An 18,855-nucleotide genomic window follows, 5' to 3' on the forward strand; every position below is an offset into this window, starting at 1 on the left:
CCATTTAACTCTTTGAACATATACAATACAGTTTTAGTAAAACTTTACAGTTGTAATAGCTGTTTAATAACTGTTTTTATGTCCTAATTCTAACATGTCTGTCAATTATAAGTCCTTTTTGATTGATTTGCTGCTTTTATTTATTTTTATTTATTTATTTGATTTAGTGCTTTTAGTCTCCTCATTACAGGTTATGATTTCTTGCCTCTTTGCCTATCTGCTAATCTTTGGTTAGATGCCAGACAGAAAATTTTACCGTGTTGGATATTACTAAGCTTTGACTGCTTTTTATGGATTTTTTTTTTTTTTGGTCTTCTTGCTGTCACTTTTTGTTATTATAAGTATAAGCTTTGTAGCTTATTACTAAGCTTCAAGTAGCTTAACCCCTACTTGAAAACTGTTTGATCCTTTTGGGTCTTGTTTTTATAATTTGGTAAATAGGGCTGGAGCAGAGCTCACAGTCTAGGGCTAGTTAATTTCCACTACTGAGGCAAAGACTTCCTGAGTACTTTACCTAGTGCCTTGTGAATTTTGAATTTTTCCATTCTGGCTTGTGGGAACGGGTACTGTTTCCAGCCACACTGTGAGCACCAGGCATTGTTTCCTCTGATCTTTTTGGATGATTCTTTCCCTGGCTTTTGATAGTTTCCCCACATGCATGTGATCATCATTCTTCTACCTAATACTCCAGAGTGACCCTCTGTACATCCCTGGAGTTCTCATCTCTCCTCTCTGATACTCTGTCCTATGAATTCTAGCCACTTTTGCCCCCCTCCGACTCTCAGCTCTGTCCCCTCAGCTAAGGAAGTCTGCTGGGCTCCACCTTATTTCCCCCCTTCTTCCTGCTATGGCCTGGACAATCTCAAGGTACTAAGCAAGGCTTTTGATAGGGTTCACTAAGTTTGTTTCCCACCTCAGGGATCTCTGTCTTTTGTTGTCTGATCCATTGTCTTGAAAACCATTCTTTCATGTGTATTTTGGTTTTGTTTTTTTTTGTGGGGTTTTTAGTTTTGTTTTCGTTTTTTGTTTGTTGTTTGTTTTTGGTTGTTTCAAGGGGAAGGGTAAATTTGGTCCCTGTTTTTCCATCTTGGTCATAGACATATATGTAGTAAGCACTACTTTTAAAGAGTTATTGGTGTTAATCAGGTAGATTGGTACGCAGCTGAAGGCGTTTTGTCTTATTTAGCTTTGCTTGTCATCTGCTTCCCCCTACCCGGGAAAGCCACAGAGGAATATAGTGGTTAAGTTTATGAGGTCAAGGGACCCTCCCCCCAGGTGGATGAGAGGGCCCCAAAGGCCAGGAGTGGCCCAGCAGATGAAGTTCAGTGTTATTCCAAGTGGTTCTGGAGCTCTTCCTATGCCACTTCTCCAGATCCAGCTGATTGGCAGAGATTGTCTAACATCATACCCTTCCCTTGGATGCATCCAAATTCATGCAGGCCCAGCCCTGTTGTAGTTTACCAAGAGTTCTTGCTCTTTGAAAAGCTCCTTCAGGGGCACCTGGGTGGCTCAGATGGTTAAGCATCTGCCTTCGGCTCAGGTCATGATCCCAGGGTCCTGGGATCGAGTCCCGCATCGGGCTTCCTGCTCCTTGGGAGCCTGCTTCTCTCTCTCTCTCTCCCTCTGTCTCAAAAAAAAAAAAAAAAAAAAAAAAAAAGAAAGAAAAGAAAAGCTCCTTCAGAGTTAGTTTCTGGTGAAACAGCTAAAGAGCATTATGGCTTTGAATCATATAGTTTTGAAAAAACAAAGAAAAATAATCACATTATACTATGTCATCCTATTACATAGTTCAAAAGGGTGCATTTCCGTATGCTCTCATAAACTTTCTTATGCAACTTCCATATGGCTTTTCAGTAGTGCTTAACCACACAAGCAGAAAATTTGTTCAGATCTAAAAATGTTTCTTGCCCCATATGGCTTTAAATAGTGGATAGACCTGCTTCAATACTGAAAGTTTTATAGGTTTCTGGCCACTAGATGGTGATATTGGCAGTCCATTGGCAAGTGAGCTTTACCTACTTTATACTTTATACTTTTTCCAGTAATAACTGGAAGCTTTTACAAATGTGTAAACAATTTCACAAACCGGGAAAAATCTGAAATAAAAAAATAAGCAAAATAACATTTTAGGTGGTTGCAAATAATGAATTTTAGCACTACTGGTTATAGTTAAAAAGGCAGGTAATTTTTGAATGCTATCAATTCAGTTTTTAATTGTAAAGCCCTAGAAAATATAATCCTGATAATTCTATAATGTTACCCACTTGTATATATAACACTTAGGATGGAATTGAAATCACAGAGTACGATAGGGCATATTAAATAATAGTTATATGTTATTTAGTATTTGGTACTATTTCTGTGACTTATACTTTAGACTCCCTAAAAGATGTTGAGACTTAAAATCTAAGAGTTTCATACCTTAAAGTATCCTAACTTAAAAGGTACTGTCTAGTTGCTATGTTTTCCTAATATTTCTAGGTTAGAAAGTCATTTTTTGGTTTGAGTATCAAAAATGTTTTGTGTATAAGTTGGTTTGTGCATAAAAGTGACACATTTGCTATGTACTAAAACTTGGATATCTAGAATCCTCAAGGAATGAATTATTTAAAAGAGCTGAGTTTCTCCCATAACAGAGTAGTTAAGCACAATTTTTTTTCCAATTTCCAGTGGAGGTTATCCTAAAATATATTACATAGTTCCCTGGCTTCCTAATTGAGCCAATAGAAGAGTTTACCCTTTCTTGATGAGTCCAGATTCTTCCTTTTGAGTATCAGGTTTTTCCCTCTTCTGTATGGCAAGGCCTTAAGAGCCTTTCAGGGTGTATTCTTTGCCCCTCTGTTGAATGACCCCAGACTACTGTGTCTTTGAGTTCCTGTGACTGCTTTTTATGGATTTTTTTTTTTTTTGGTCTTCTTGCTGTCACTTTTTGTTGCCAATGGTTAGCAATTGTTGTCATGTTTCTTCCTTGTTGATTCTGATTAAATAATGATGCTTACTTTGTGTGAGTATAAAAGAAAAACACAGTCCATGAGGTTTTGAGTGATATGCATGGGCCTTAGTATGTGAATTTTATAAATTTCAGATATTCAGTGTCTTATAAAATATCTGGTTCTAAAATGTGTATCAAAAATATTTAGATATTTAGAGGTGGTGGGTGGAATCAGAAAAATTGGGTGAGTAGGGGTGCCTGGGTGGCTCAGTCGGTTAAGCGTCTGCCTTTGGCTCAGGTCATGAACCTAGGGTCCTGGGATTGAGCCCCGCATCAGGGTTGGGCTCCCAGCTCAGCAGGGAGCCTGCTGCTCCCTCTACCTCTGCCCCTCCCCCCTGCTGGTGCCCTCTCACTCTTTCTTCCAAATAAATAGATAAATCTTGGGGGCAAAAAAGAAAAAAATTTGGTAAGTGTGTACTTTTATTTTTGGCTCCTTCTCTGGCCTTCCTATCTCTAATTAGGAACCCCTTTGCTGTAGGATGGGATAAATACCTGACACTGTTACCCTGGTGGAGGCAGACAGTAGTCCCCCACTCCTTGCTGTCTATTTCCTTTCTATTTTTCTACTTCCCTATCCACTTGCTCTTTTTTGGATTTTGTTCTCTACGCTTTATTATTCTACCTTTGGAGCCTCTTCCTTATAGCTTTTGGTGGGAATGTTATAGACTTTGATATATAAGCCTTCTAGTAGCATTAAGGCTTAAAAAGCTGGTGACACCTTTTGAAAGGTTTAGCATTAATTGAGTATTAAGAATAATTCCCACTACTTGAGTGACTTTTTTTTTTAAACACAGATAGTTTTTTTCATAAGATTTGCAGTTTTGTTTCTTGTGGCAATTGACCGGTTCTAACTTTGGCAATTATATTTAGCCGTTAGATTTTCTCCTCCCTCTCCCCCTCCCTCTCACCACCCTCATTTCCTTTGGATTTTTCACTTCCTTTCTTTGTTTACTGCCCTCCTGCTCATAGTTGCCTGTATTCATGTGGAATAAATGATTCATGTCCATGATTCTGGTTCCTAGGAGATAAAAATTTTATGCAGTAGTGTTATTGATTATATTTCATTCATTCTCTATAATGTGCTTTGTGTGGCACCTCTAGGCACGTAGCTCCCAGGTTAAGTATATATTTGAATATTTTCTGAGACTCCTAATTTATAGCTTGAATATTTAATCAGTCTACGTCATAAGACAAGTTGTTAACTGGGTACTTTTTATCATAGCCAGAATACTTGAATTCCACCTTTTTAAGAAGGGAGGGGCAAATTTGGGAGGCGGCTGGTGTAATGCACTGAGACATTTTACATTCCATCAGTGATAGGTATAATTTGGCAGAGATTAAAGGTGCATGTATGAATTCATTGCATTGATTTCAAGACCAAAATTTTTGTGTGAAACACATACTATTCTGCCTCTGCAGTGTGAGTTCACGTGAGCTACCTCGACGCCCACCCGCAACATTTACATTGAATGTAACCTTTTGCCACATCCATAGTCAAAATGAAAGAAGTATAACCTTGAAGTTGGTGGGTTATTTGAATCCTACTAGCAAACAGCTTTTGTGGTTCACTAATGGAAATAGCTCAGACTTCGGAGCGGAAGAATTGAAATTGGGCGCCTTGGTAATAGATGGATTTGATGCTCAGAATCTTCCTTGAGGCAAAGGAAGTGCACTGCCTATGCCATGTGTAGTGTTCTGTGCCATCAATTTGATGACAGACTTCCTAAAAATCATTTCTGCCTTTGTTGCTATTTATTTCTTCAGTCCCTATTTGGCAACTTTAATTTTTCTCCTTTTTTGGTGGTTTGTGACAATTGGGGGGGTCTCATTCCAAAATAACAACTGAACTTCATATTGATCACTTCATAGTCCCTTAGCAGTGTGGGCAACATCGTTGTGCATTAGCTGTGAGTGTGTGTGTGTGTGTGTGTGTGTGTGTGTGTGTGTGTGTGTGTGTGTGTTGATTCACTACCAGTGTGTTAGAGAAGTGGGAAGAAAAAATACACCAGAGAGACCTTAAAGGCCTAGGTTCCAGTCCTGGCTCTCTCTGCCATCTGTGTGAATTTTTCATTAAGTCTCTCTGGGTCTCAGTTTCCTTATCTTTGAAATCATGTTGGACTAGAGAATGTCTAAGTCAGTTCTTGATTTAAAATTCATTGTGCTTCTCTGCACAGTAAAACACACAACTTGATATCTCATTAGTTATACTTGGGGGGTTAGAGATTTGATATGGCATTCTATTAGTGCTCTTTTAATAGTATAATCAGTTGTATGATCTTAGAATTGTTTTATATACAAATACGCTGAAAAAAGTGGGTTTTCTTTTCTTCCAGGACTGTGGCTTTGTGCATATTCATACTCCAATAATCACATCCAATGACTGTGAGGGGGCTGGAGAACTGTTCCAAGTTGAAGTAAGTTGTGCTTCCCATCTTGAGGGATAGGTTGCTCTTTGATATTTTTCTTCGGAGGGTTTGCTTTAAATTTAATAATGGTTGTGTGGATAGACCATAACTAAAACTTGAAGATTTGTCAATAGTAAACCTTAAAGAACAGATATAGAAAATTCAAACTTCTCCGATTTCCTGTCCTACTGGCTATATTACTGACATTGTGACTGAAAGGAATGAATTTTAAATTAGTATTACATTTGCTTTCCTTATATAACTGTGAATTGGTGAACTAGAGACACTTGAAGAGATTAATAAAGCTTTTAGGATCTCTTTCATGCACATTCAACCCCCAGTTAATATTTTTGGATGTAAGTTATATTTTAAAAGATAAAATAAGAAAACATACATTAGCATATTTTCTTTTCCAAAGTCTTTAAAGAACACATTTATTTTATAAGAAATTATTTATGTTCCATATACCTCATGAAGGCTCTGGGTTTTTTTTTGTTTTTTTAAAGATTTTCTTTATTAGAGAAAGAGCATGAGAGGTGGGAGGGTCAGAGGAAGAAGCAGGTTCCCCGCCAAGCAGGGAGCCCGATGTGGGACTCGATCCTGGGACTCAGTCCTGGGACTCCAGGATCATGACCTGAGCCGAAGGCAGTCGCTTAACCAACTGAGCCACCCAGGCGCCCCTGAAGGCTCTGATTTTAATTCCTTGTTCAGCAGTAATTTTTTGAGCTCCTGGTATATGCCAAGCATTGTCAGCTTGCCCTTGTTGCACATTATTTAAAAGTTACCAGTTTTTCTTACTTGTAGGCAGTTGAAAGCCTTTCATTTACCAATTTCACAACCTATTTAACATCATTGGCCAGTAGTAATAATGGGCAGAGAGAAATGTATGTTGATAAATGGTGCTTTTTGTATTTCTTTCATTTATTCAGTGATTTCTTTATCTCTAAGAAGTCAAGATTCTTATTTATACATCTCAGTGATTCCATCAAATGACAAGACCTGTGTGTAACTGCTCTGTTCTGGTTCAGTACATTTGGACTCTTGATAATGATGCTTGCTCTTCTTATTATTGAACAAAGTATTCACTGGGAGAAGTTGTCCTGATGTGTTGAAGTCATTATTTAAAATGATAATCAAATGCTGTCTGTATTCATACATAGTTTGAAGAAATCTTGATAGCCTTCTGCAAAAAGCAGAATAAAAATGCCCTGTTGAACATTTAAACTGGGATTGTTAGCATCTATAAATATGAGTTCAAAAAAGGCAGCAAATGATAAAATAACAGTACATAAATTGTGAAAAACATTCTCTTCTAGGCGTTTATATTGTTTATTTTCTCTTTGTACCTTAATAGTCTTCTGAATGTTGAAGTGAGGAATTACCCACCTTAAATACATTTCATAATCCCTTAATCTAAACCACTGAATATTAAAAAGGAAATGACGGGAAGGAAAGGTATAATTTAAAGGAGTTTTACAAATAAGAAAGTAATTATTAAAGAGACCCAAATTAAGCAAGTAAAAAAAATCTGTAACAAACTGAAATAATGATACATTTGGGGATAACTACTTTGCTACCAGGGAAATCCCATAAGCAAGTCTGAATGATTACAGTATGTGTGTTTTGGCCTTTAAACAACACAAGGCAAGTTACCAGGTAAGTATAAATATAGAGGAAGGGGGAAATATGTACTTCTGAAGCTAAACAAATGAGAAGTGTTCAATGTTGGTAGCGTTTCAGGGCCAGGTTGAGGAATTTCCCATTAGTGGAATTAGACTTGCCTATTCAGGGTACCAGAAAGAAATGCTTTTGAATTTGTTAGTCCTAGGCTCCTGTCAGGCTCTAGATCAGATCTCAGCAATTTGTGGCTTTTTGCTATGACCCGCTGTCTTTGTTGCTTTCAGAAGCTTGGTTTAGAAACTTGTCTTCTGCCCCTGCCAACCCTCTATCCTTTGAAAGCAGGACCTTCTTATTCCCACCTCACACATGTCTGTACAGTACTTCCATTCTTCATTGTGTTAATTTTGTCCTGACTGCCTATAAAGGCATTGGGGTTTGAATCTTGGTACCTCACTGTTAGGAGTAAGTGGAGTTTCATATTTAAATTCTTCTCTTGGGGGCGCCTGGGTGGCTCAGTCGTTAAGCATCTGCTTCAGCTCAGGTCATGATCCCAGGGTCCTGGGATCAAGCACCTCATTGGGCTGCCTGCTCCGCGGGAAGCCTGCTTCTCCCTCTCACTCCCCCTGCTTGTGTTCCCTCTCTCACTGTGTCTCTCTCTGTCAAATAAATAAATAAAATCTTTAAAAACAAAAACAAAAATAAAAACAAAAACCTTCTCTTGGAGCGTGTGAGTGGCTCAGTCAGTTAAGTGTCTGACTCCTCATTTCTGACCAGGTCATGATCTCAGGGTTGTGAGATCGAGCCCTGCATTAGGCTCCACACTGTGGAGCCTGCTTAAAAAGAAAAAAGATAGGATGCCTAGTACACCCAGGTTTGACGGCAGCAGTAAAAGGCCATCTTGAAATGTGCAATAAAAACGTACACTTCTCTAATACGCTGTTGAGAAGTGATAGCATGTCCCATCATTTTAGTTTCCTTTTTCTTCATTTCTGCTTCCTACTTTAAGACTCGGGCTATTTGTTAAGGTTTGGGTACTACTGAACACATATGTAGAAAGTTGCATTAAGGCATGCATATGTTATCCAGCAGACATTTGTACCACCTGTGTTCAAGATGCTAGCTTGTCTCTGAGAAGATAAAAGAGATTAAAGGCAAGAATTAGAGATTATGGCAAAAATTAGCTGTTGATGGAGCATAAGATGAAACTGCTTTATGTATATATTTGAGGTTACAGTCTTAACAATTGCAAGTGGTATGGAATATAGAGGAAAATTAGGTCAATGAGGATTGACTTGGGCAGGAAAATCTTCAAAATGAATTTGTGACTGGAGTGTAACCTAGGGAGAATATTCCCAGTAGGAGAACAATGTGAGCAGAGTCAAGCAATTGAAATGAGTGTGGGGTTTTCAATGGACTATAGATGGACAAATTAGAAAGTTCATTTTGGTGAATGATAAGAAATAGTCAGATGGCTATAGGAACGAAAAGATGGAGCAGGTTTTAACTTTATTGAAATATATTTTATATACCATAAAATCTACCCACTTAAAATACAGTTCCATGGTTTTTAGTATATTCACAAGATTGTACAGCCATGAATCACTACAAATCTAATTTTAGAGCCTTTCCATCACCCCAGAGTGAAATCTGGTCCCCATTAGCAGTCCCTTGCCATTGCCCCCCCCCCCCCATTCTAGGTAAATGCTAAACTACTTTCTTTGGATTTGCCTTTTGGGGAGAACTTCATATAAATGGAATCATACAACATATGGTCTTATGTGTTTGGTTTTTTTTTTCTTAGCACAGAGTTTTTGAGGTTCATTCATGTTGTAGCATTTATCAGTACTTCATTCCCTTTTATATTCAACTGGTATACTATTGTGTAGATGTACAACATTTCGTTTATCCATTTGGCAGTTGATGGATATTTGGATTGTTTCTACCTTCTGGCTATTATGAATAATGCTACTATGAACATTTGTGAAAACATTTCGATGAGCATATGATTTCATGTCTCTTGGGTGGAATTGCTTAGTCATATGGTAACTCTGTTTAATATTTTGAGAAGCTGCCAAACCATTTTCCACAGTGGCTGCACCATTTTATATTCCCACCAGCAATGCATGAGGGTTCCAGTTTCCCCACATCATTGCCAACCCTTATTATTGCCCTTCCTTTTTTTTATTATAGGCATACCTAGAGGGTATGAAATTGTTTCTCATTATGGGTTTGCTTTTTGCTTTTGGACATTTACAATTTATATGTAAATGTGTAATTCACATTTGAGCTTTTAAAATTACAGTTCTGTTATGCCAAAGTGTGATAAATGGTCACACATTATGAAATTAGGGTGAGAAAATCTAAGATTAATACTTCATATAATAGAAACATTATTCAAGCCTTAGAGTTTATGCATTTAAATACTTTTTAAAGCTGAGAATGAACTGAAAGAGTAAGCCTGTTAAATGGAACCCAAGAAGATGTGTAATTTTATATCTGAATCTCCTACTGTGAAGAGTCTCGTGCTAAGATTCTCATGCTGCATCTCATACTATATGTTGAAGTTTGGCATTCGGTTGGTTTGCTTGCATGTGTGTGTGTGTGGTTATATATGTAATATAAAATTTCCCATTTTAACCATTTTTAAATGTACAATTCAGTACTATTATATTTATAGTGTTGTACAACCATTACCACTCTCTGTTTCTTAAAACTTTTTCATCACTCCAGCAGAAACTCTATAGCAAAAGCTCTCCATTCCCATTACCCATTGCCCCTAGTAACCTCTAGTCTACTTTTTGGCTCTATGGATTTCTTGTCCTGGATATTTCATATAATTGGAATCATTATATTGGCCACATGATATATGGCCTTTTGTGCCTGGCTTCTGTTGTAGCATATTATCAGAATTTCATTTCTTTTTATTACTAAATAATATGTTTTGTGGATTTCCATATTTTGTTTAACCATTCATTGATAGACACTAAGTTGTTTCCACTTTTTGGTTATTATGGATAATGCTGCTGTGAACATTTGTGTACAAGCTTTTGTTTGAACACTTGTTTTCAGTTCTTTTTGAGTATATACCTAGGAGTGGAATTGATGGGTCATATGGTTATTCTATGTTTAACTTATTGAGAAACTGCCAAATTATTCTCCACAGTGGCTGCACCATATTATATTCCCACCAGCAATGTATGAGTGTTCCACTTTTTTTTTTTAAGATTTTACTTATTTGTTGGAGAGAGAGCGAGCACGTATGTGCGAGCGGGGGTGGCTAGGGAGAGGAAGAGAATCTCCGTAGACTCCACACTGAACAGAGCCCTATGTGGGGCTCAACCTCACGACCCTGAGATCCTGACCTGAGTGGAAATCAGGAGTCAGACGTTTAACTGACTGAGCCACCCAGGCGCCCTGAGGGTTCCACTTTCACTGCATCCTTGCCAGTGCTTGTTACTTGCAGTCTCTGATTATAGCCATTCTAATGGATGCAGTATCTCATTGTGGGTTTGATTTGCACTTCCTTAATGACAAAGGATGTTGAGCATCTTTTTGTGTGCCTCTTGGTCATGTGTATATCCTTGGAGAAATTCTATTTAAGTCTTTTGTCAGTGTTTTAATTGTCTTGTATTTTTGTTGTTGAGTTATGGGAGTTCCTTTTCTATTTTAGAAACAGATCTATCCCCTGCATCCCCCTAGCCATGTGAAGCCTCTGATTATGCCCCTGGCTGGCACAGTCTTGGGTACGACTACAATCTCCTAGTGGTGGCATTGGTTCTGGCCGGGCTCTTTGGCAGTCTCTTTTCCAGACCACACCCAGCCCTGAAACTCAACTAATTCCAGGCTGATTGCTCTATTGTTTCAGCAATATTCACAGACTGATCCAGTCAAATTCAGGCTCCTTTAAAGGTATACTTCACAAAGTCAGTGTTTGAAATTTATCCTGAGCCCAAAAGGTCTCCTCCCTGCTGTCTCTCAGTTTCTCTCCAGCATATTAGCAGGTCTACAGTTTGTCCTTTATCTCCAATGTCCAAGACCTCCCATTTGCCTTTTTTTTTTTTTAAGAGCCCCCTTAGGTTTGAACTTTTCCACACTCTGTTGCAAATGAAGTCAGTTCCTTTAAAAAAGACATTTGGGGAAGTATTTTCTGGCCTACTTCTATCCCCAGATGAAATCTCTGAACAAGGCTCTAGTGCTGGAGGCAGGGACAATGGACACTAAGTGACATCCTGAAATAGGAACCGAGCTCAATGCAGCGCCAGGTCTCCTAGGCTTGCCTTGCCCACCCCGTGAGCCTGGGCAAGAGAATCAGGGCCTGGTATTCTTAGTGCCTTGCCCAAGGCAGAGCTTCCTTCTGACCAGTGGCGACTGGGCAGAAGAAGGGAGCCCCCACCTCTTGGCCGCACTCACCCAGAACTTAGCTTTAGCCGCAGGCAGCTGTGGGCAAGGTGAGAAATGCTGGCATGCTGCCCCTCCTGCTAAGGTAATCCTCCTACTGGGAGCTGCGGTTCAAAAGAGCCCTTTGGGCGGAGTTGCCCTGCCCCCAGTGGCGGGGCGGGGGGGGGGGGGGGGACGGGGGACTGGGCTCCATGGAATATGACTCAGCCGTCAGAAAGGATGAATACCCACCATTAGCATCGACGTGGACGGAGCTGGAGGGGATTATGCTAAGTGAAATAACTCGAGCAGAGAAAGACAATTATCATATGGTTTCATTCATATGTGGAACATAAAGAAGACCATAGGGGAAGGGTGGGGAAAACTTGAATGGGAAAAATCAGAGAGGGAGAGGAACCATAAGAGACTCTGGGCTCTAGGAAAAAAACTGAAGGTTTCAGAAGGGAGGGGATTGGGGAGGGATGGGTGAGCCCAGTTATGGGTATTAAGGAGGGCATGTGTTGTAATGAGCGCTGGGTGTTAATACACAAATAATGAATGATTGAACACTACATCAAAAACTAATGATGTACTATATGGTGGCTAACTGAACATAATAATAATAAAAAAAAAAGGGCCCTCTGTCTTTGGCTGTTTTATCAGTCTGGAGTGGAGTTTCTGTCATGCTGAGCTTTGATGGGAAAGGGAGGGGGAGTGGGTTGTCATTCAAATACCACTTGTCCTTACCAAGTTTTAGTCGATTTTCTTGAATAGATGTTTCTTCATTTGCTGTATGTCCTTAGGACCATTTTCAGGGACTTTGAATGGCTAGGGTGGGGTCAAGGTTTGTGTTTTTATTTTTTATTTTGTAACTTTCTTCAGTTTCACTGAGGAGTGGGTCTGCAGAACTCCCCCTCTGTCAGGCCAAAGGTGAGAGTTAAAAAGGAAGAAAAAGAAGAAAAAGGCAGGTCATTTTGGACTGCTTTTTACCACAACAATCCTAAATTTCCTCACTTGTAAAATGTGATTGACACAGTGCTTACAGGTTATAAGGATTAAGTGAGATGACACATATGAAAACTTAAAATTGTTACTCAGAAATAAAGAAAACTGAATGTGCATGTGATGTAAGCACCAAAACTTTCTCTTTTCCAAATTGTTATGCATTCTAGAAATAGTAACAAGAAGTTACTGGACCTCAGGAATTTGGGTGCTTGTAAGTTTTTATGGCTAAGTTACTTGCGGCACACATCATTTTGGTTCTGCTTGATGTTTGCACTTTTTAATATTCTTACCTGTTTCTTTTAAACTTTTTAGATGTTGTGAGGGCTAACCCAGGTCAAACCTCCTATCTAAATAGCTTCTTTAGCTGACATTAAGCTTTTCCTTCTTCCAAGTCCTGTCGTCTTTGTGTTCAGTTGCTATAGCTTCTTTGGACATTCAGTTGTTCTTTACTGTTTTTTGTTTGTTTGTTTTTTAAACATCTATTTTGTTTCCTTATCTAGATTGCAAGCTTCTTATGGGGGTGGGATACTTGGATACTTGTTGATCAATATTTTCTGTGGGCTCTTTTAGCTTTGCAGAACCTTCATCCTTAAGAGATCAGTCCTTTTCTGTTGAGGATGTTTATTTCTGTTAAGGAGGTTCAGTTTCTGAATGTAAAAAAGGCCCTGGGCATATCTAGGAAAGTAGATGAGACTCACACTAGTGTTTGCCCCGTGCACAGGGCCTACTGTTCTGTATGCTTTGAATTTTTAATCATCTGCTTGTATTGCCTAAAAACAAAAATTATATGTAAAAGTTACACTGTTCAAAAGTTACAAAGGGCGTAAAGTAAAAATTAGTTTCCTTCCCACCCCTGACTCCCAGCTAGCCTGGTTCTCCTTGCCACAGGCAGTCACTGTTCTCTTTTTCTCTAGAGAATTTGCACCAACTTTTATTTCTGTCAGCAATATGTGTGGGTGCTGTTTCTCATGAATCATCTATCAGAGTGTGTTACAAAATTTTAACTTTTCTTCTCCCAATTTTAACCAGATACATTACTTTTTCAATTAAAAAACTAATTAAAGAGGAGAAAGAAAGTGCCACACTAGATTAAGAGAAGCAAATCTGTTTTTAAGGGCACTGAGAAGATAACTGACTCGATACCGTGTTTTTGCTGCTTCCACTGTGAAGTGAGAATTTTGTGAATCAACACCGTGGTTTGGGGGAAAAAAAAATCCCTTAGACTGTGAACCAATATAGCCTGCTGCTCCTAGGTCTTATTCAGAAGACTGGGCTGTTTTTTCCATCCTACCGTATCCACCAAGTGGAGTGCATTCTCAAAATGTTCTAATCCCATCAACCACACAACTGGACTAAAATTGCGCTATTTGCTTCATCCTGTAAATATTTGTTAATTCTTCTTTCTTGTGAAAAGTACTGTGCTAGTGCTATTTGACTTACAAAGTTATTTCCGTTTTGCCTCTCAGCAACGTGAATTTGCAAGATATTTTTAAATGGGAAAAACAAAATCCTACAATAATAAATGCCACCAAAATAATGTGACTTTGAAAGCTAGCCATATTAAAAGAAAATTGCAGATATTACAAGGATACATTTTAAGTCAAATCATTAAGAATATAAAAACACTGTGAAATCTGAAGCCAATTATGCTTGGGTTCATAATTTTAAAATAGTTTTACTTTGATTCAGGTGCCAGCATTTTAATCTGATGATAGATCAGACTAATAACATCTAATGTTTGTACAGTATGGTAAGTCAAATAATATTTGTATAGTACTTTACTGTCATAGATGTTATTTCATTGGTGTTTTTTGTAATATTAGACCATGAGACAGGATTTCTAAAAGGAGTAATCCCATTTTATTAGCTTTAAGTGATCCAAGCAGAAAAAGAAAGAAAAAACATTTATTGAATACCAGGTATATTTCAGGCACCATGTCAAGTTCTTTTATATTATATAATCTTTTCAGCAACTATTTGAAGTAAGAATTAGTTTGCCTGTAGAAGAGCAGAAATCATGTGTTTGTTTCTTGTACATTGTTGTATAATACCTGGCATATTCTCTGGCACATGGTAGGTGCTCCATAAATATTTGTTGAATAAATTACCTTTTATTTTTACGTGAGGAAACCAGGCTCAGATTAAAAAACAAACAAACTTACCAAAGCCACACAGTAAGGGACAGAGTTGTAGTTTTAACAAGATCTGTTTGGCTGTAAAGTGAATGCTGTTTGTACACACCACCTTGACTCCTGAAGTTGGCTTTTGAGAAAAGATACCAAAACTTTAAAGTTCTGAGGTTAAAGATTCTTTATGAGGTAGCAGACTACTATTAAGGATGAGCAGCACACTAAAACATCCTTGCCTTTTCTTTTCAGCCACTCTTCCAAGACAACCTTTTATTTTCCTTGGGGAAGGACAATAATAACATTTATTGAAAGCCTACAGTTGACAAGAACTTGAAGTACTGCTCTTTTTTGTATAAGTAACCTATTAGTGATGCTTAATTCATTTTATTAAATATCACATAGATACCAGATAACACAAGCTATATAGACAGTATAAAGCACACACCTGTACTCACTACTAAACTTAAGAAATAGAACATTATTAGTACCTTTGATTCCCCACTTTGTGCTTTCTTCATTCCATCTCCCTCCTTTTTCCCCACTGTGCCAATTATTTTTTTCTGTGCTTTAAAAAAGTTAGTTTTACCACATCTGTGTGCCTGTAGGCAAAATATTGTTTCTTTTTGCATGGTTTTCAACTTAATACAGTGAAATCGAACTATTCTGTGATGAGTTGGGTTTTGGTTTTGGTTTGGGGCTTTTTTGGTGTTTGTTTTCTCAGTGTTAATGTTCCAATTCAGTCAAAATTGCTGGAAAATAGGATCCAAGTGTTAATATTTTTTAAGGCTCTTTGGGTGATTTCAATATTCCTTCAGGAGTATAAATGAAATAGTGCAGTGCATGTTTTTAACTTCAGTTTTGCTACATAAATCCAGATTTTTGCCTGTAGAGAATGAATTTAGACTCCCACCAGTAGGTTGTGCTGTTCCACATCCTTGCCAACACTTGATTTTTTTTTTTTTTAGACTTCTAAAATTTTAAGAATCTCATGGATATAAAATGGGATATTGGTGTGATTTCAGTTTGCTTTTCTCTAATAAATATTGAGATTGGGAATCTTTTCTTATGGTTATTGACCATTATTTCCTCTTCTATAGTATTTTCTATTGTGTTGTCTTTTCATATCTGTGTTTTTATATTCTGGATAATATTTACCCTTTTTTGAGTGTACTGTTGCAGGTATTTTCTCTCAATTTGTTCCTTGCCTTTTTCTTTATACTGTCTTTTGATAAACAGTTCTTAATGTTGTCAAGTTTCAGTCCTTTCCTTTATGGTTTGTGCTTTTGAATCTTGTTTAAGAAATCCTTTATTATCTTCTAAAAATATTATAGATTGTGCATTACACATATGTCTTTAATCTACCTGGAATTGAGGTCTGAATGTAATGTAAGAGTCCAATTCTTTTGTAATGGATAACTATTTCAATACTGTTTATTGAACAGTTCATTCCTCTTCCTGTGATCACAGTTGCCAGCTTTGTCATAAACCAAGTTTCCATATATGTGTTTCTGTATGTTCTAGTCCAGTGGCTTATCCCTATGCCAGCACCTCACTCTCTCAATTGCTGTAGCTCTTTGAGAAATCTTACTGTGTAGTAAGACAAATCCTTCCCTTTCTTAGCAGTTTCCTGGCTATTTGTGATTCTTTTCTCTTCCATATAAACTAATCAATCATCTTGACAAGCTCCAAAAAAACCATATTTGGCCTTTAATTGGAATTACACTGATTCTGTAGATCATTTTGAAAAAACTGGTATCTTTATGGTATTGAATTCCTATCCCTGGACATGGTATATCACTCTTTATTTAGGAGTTTTTCAGATCTTTTCAATAGAATTTAATCATTTTCTTTATAAAGATCATGAATATTTTGGGGTGCCTGGATGACTCAGTCGTTAAGTGTCTGCCTTCACATCAAGTCATGATCCTGGGGTCTTGGGATTGAACCCCACATCAGGCTCCCTGCAGGGAGCCTGCTTCTCCCTCTCCCTCTACCTGCTGCTCTCCCTCCTTGTGCTCTCTCGCTCTCTGTCAAATAAATAAAAATCTTTAAAAAAATTTAAAAAGATCATGACTATCTTTTTATATTTATTCCTAGGCACTTTATATTTTTTGTAGTATTATAAATGTTCTATTCATCTTTGGAAAGTTCATTATTCAGTTACTGGGTACAGTGTTCAATATACATGTATTAGAATAATATTAAATTGTATAGATATTTAATATGCTTATTGATATTTAATATACTTTATCTGCCATTTACTGGTAATTTAAAATCCCGTTTTTCCATTTTTTCTTGTAGTTTTTGCTTTATGTGTTTTTCAGGCTGTGTTATTGGGCATACACAAATTTAGACCTACTTGTTGACAAGATCAATCTGTGGTTACGTTGTGGGCCTCCTTCTTTCTAGCTCTGTTTTTTGCCTTATTCTCTATTTTGTTTGATAGTGATTCAACCATACAACTTCGTTTTTATCAGTATTTGTTTGGCATGCTTTTTACTATCATCATCCTTTTACTGTTAACCTCTTTTTTTTTTTTGTCTTATGTTTAAAATGTGTATCTGGGAAACAGCGTACAGCTTAGATTTTTAAAAACATTTAATCACTTAGTCTTTGCCCTTTTCCTGTTTAATTTAGTCCACTGATGTGTATTGTGATTGCTTCTGCATTTGGATTTTTTTAAACATTTTGTGTCTTTGTCCTTTCTTTTCTTTAAAAAATCCCTCCCTTTTTTGCCTTCTTTTGAAAAAATTAAATGTTTTTTCCATATCATTCTTTATGCTACTTATTTAGAAGAGATTGATGGGGTAAAGGAGAAGGGAGAATATAAGGCACTGATTCTCAGTCTTGACCACATGTTTAATTCACCTAGAAACATTAAAAAATATGAATGCCTAGGCTCTGTCCCCAGAAATTCAAATTAATTGGTCTGAGATATAGCCTGGCATGGGGAATTTTTAAAGCTTACCAGGTGCCATCAATATTGAAAGCTGCCTCTGGAGAAACTCTTAAATATATGACATTAAATGTAAATACAGGTTTAAAAAGCTGGGTGATTATGACCAACATCCTTTTCTCTCCATAGCTCTTTTGCCTCTACCAACTAGGAGAATTCACTAGCTAGTTCATTTTTTTTTTCTGTTATGTACTAATATGCCCAGATTTATATTGTGTCATATGTTGAAAATTACCAAAAAAAATTTTTTTAATTAAAATGAGCTGGGGACCACCTGGCTGGCTCAGTCAGTGGAGCATGCGATGTTTGCTTGGTCTTGGGATCAAGCCCCATGTTGGGTGTAGAGATTACATAAAAATAAAATCTTAAGAAATAACCTAAAATGAGCTGGTCCTCAAATCTTTTTTTATCCAGGAGATAAAGCTGACACATGAAATTGTAGGCAGAATAACTAAATGTTGAATTGGATTTTCTAGGATAATTATACAGAATAATTTGTACAAAATTATTAAATGTCAAATGTGCTTCACATTTTGTTTTATAAGTCTGCTAGGACAGTTCTCTGACAAGGAGAAATTAGGTGCTAGAGTGATCAGAGATGTCCACAGGGTAAAGTAGGCAGTTTGTTACCCTTTTTGATATTTCTGTCTTTGATTTTTGCCCCCAACTTTGTCTTTCGCTTTCTGCTTACAAAAGAACCCAGATTCATCTCGGGTCCATTCCCAGAAAGTTAAATTGGTAGGAGTTTGGAGAAGGGAGAGAAGCCCATATGAGAAACAAGCCTATAAGGTGAATATAGAGTGATGCACTTAATGCAATAATTAATTCTTTTTCTCGGGAGACCTGGGTGGTTCATTCAGTTAAACGTCTGCCTTCAGCTCAGGTCATGATCCCGGAGTCCTAGGATCAAGTCCAGCATTGGGCTCCTTGCTCAGCAGGGAGCCTCCTTCTCCCTCTGCCTGCTTCTCCCCCTGCTTGTGCGCTCCCTCTCTCTCTCTCTCTCCCCCCCTCCCCCTCTCTCTCTGACAAATAAATAAAATCTTAAAAAAAATTCTTTTTCTTAACTAATATTGAGTACATAACCTGTGCTGGGAATATAATGGTGAAAAAGTACACAGAAGTTTTTTTTTTTCCTTAAGAATGTATGTATACGTGTAGAAAGGGAAGCACAGTAAGTAAAATACATAGTGTATTAGGTATTGTAGTAACTGTCTAAAGATAGCTCCCTAGTGTACTTTGCTTCCCAATATTAAAACCTTTCTGGGGTCCCCTCCCGCACTTCATTTGGGCTGTTTCTGTGTAACCAGTAGAGCAAGATAGAAATGAAGCTTCCTTGGCTAGGTCAAAACCTCAGTTTCTTCCTTTGGTCTT

At 37.6% G+C, this 18,855-nt stretch overlaps 1 protein-coding gene across 3 annotated transcripts in view; it reads left to right on the forward strand.

The window, feature by feature from the left end:
* The window catches only part of NARS2 (asparaginyl-tRNA synthetase 2, mitochondrial), a 127,400-nt gene that overhangs the window by 8,733 nt on the left and 99,812 nt on the right, over window positions 1–18,855 (forward strand). For all 3 annotated transcript variants that reach the window (XM_027578683.1, XM_027578685.1, XM_027578684.2), the window contains one exon: window positions 5,326–5,406. In XM_027578683.1, the coding sequence (XP_027434484.1) occupies window positions 5,326–5,406 (81 nt within the window). The remainder of the gene's footprint in view (window positions 1–5,325; window positions 5,407–18,855) is intronic.

This window comes from Zalophus californianus, chromosome 11 (genome assembly GCF_009762305.2).
Source record: "Zalophus californianus isolate mZalCal1 chromosome 11, mZalCal1.pri.v2, whole genome shotgun sequence".
In the NCBI taxonomy this organism is placed as follows: Eukaryota; Metazoa; Chordata; class Mammalia; order Carnivora; family Otariidae; genus Zalophus; species Zalophus californianus.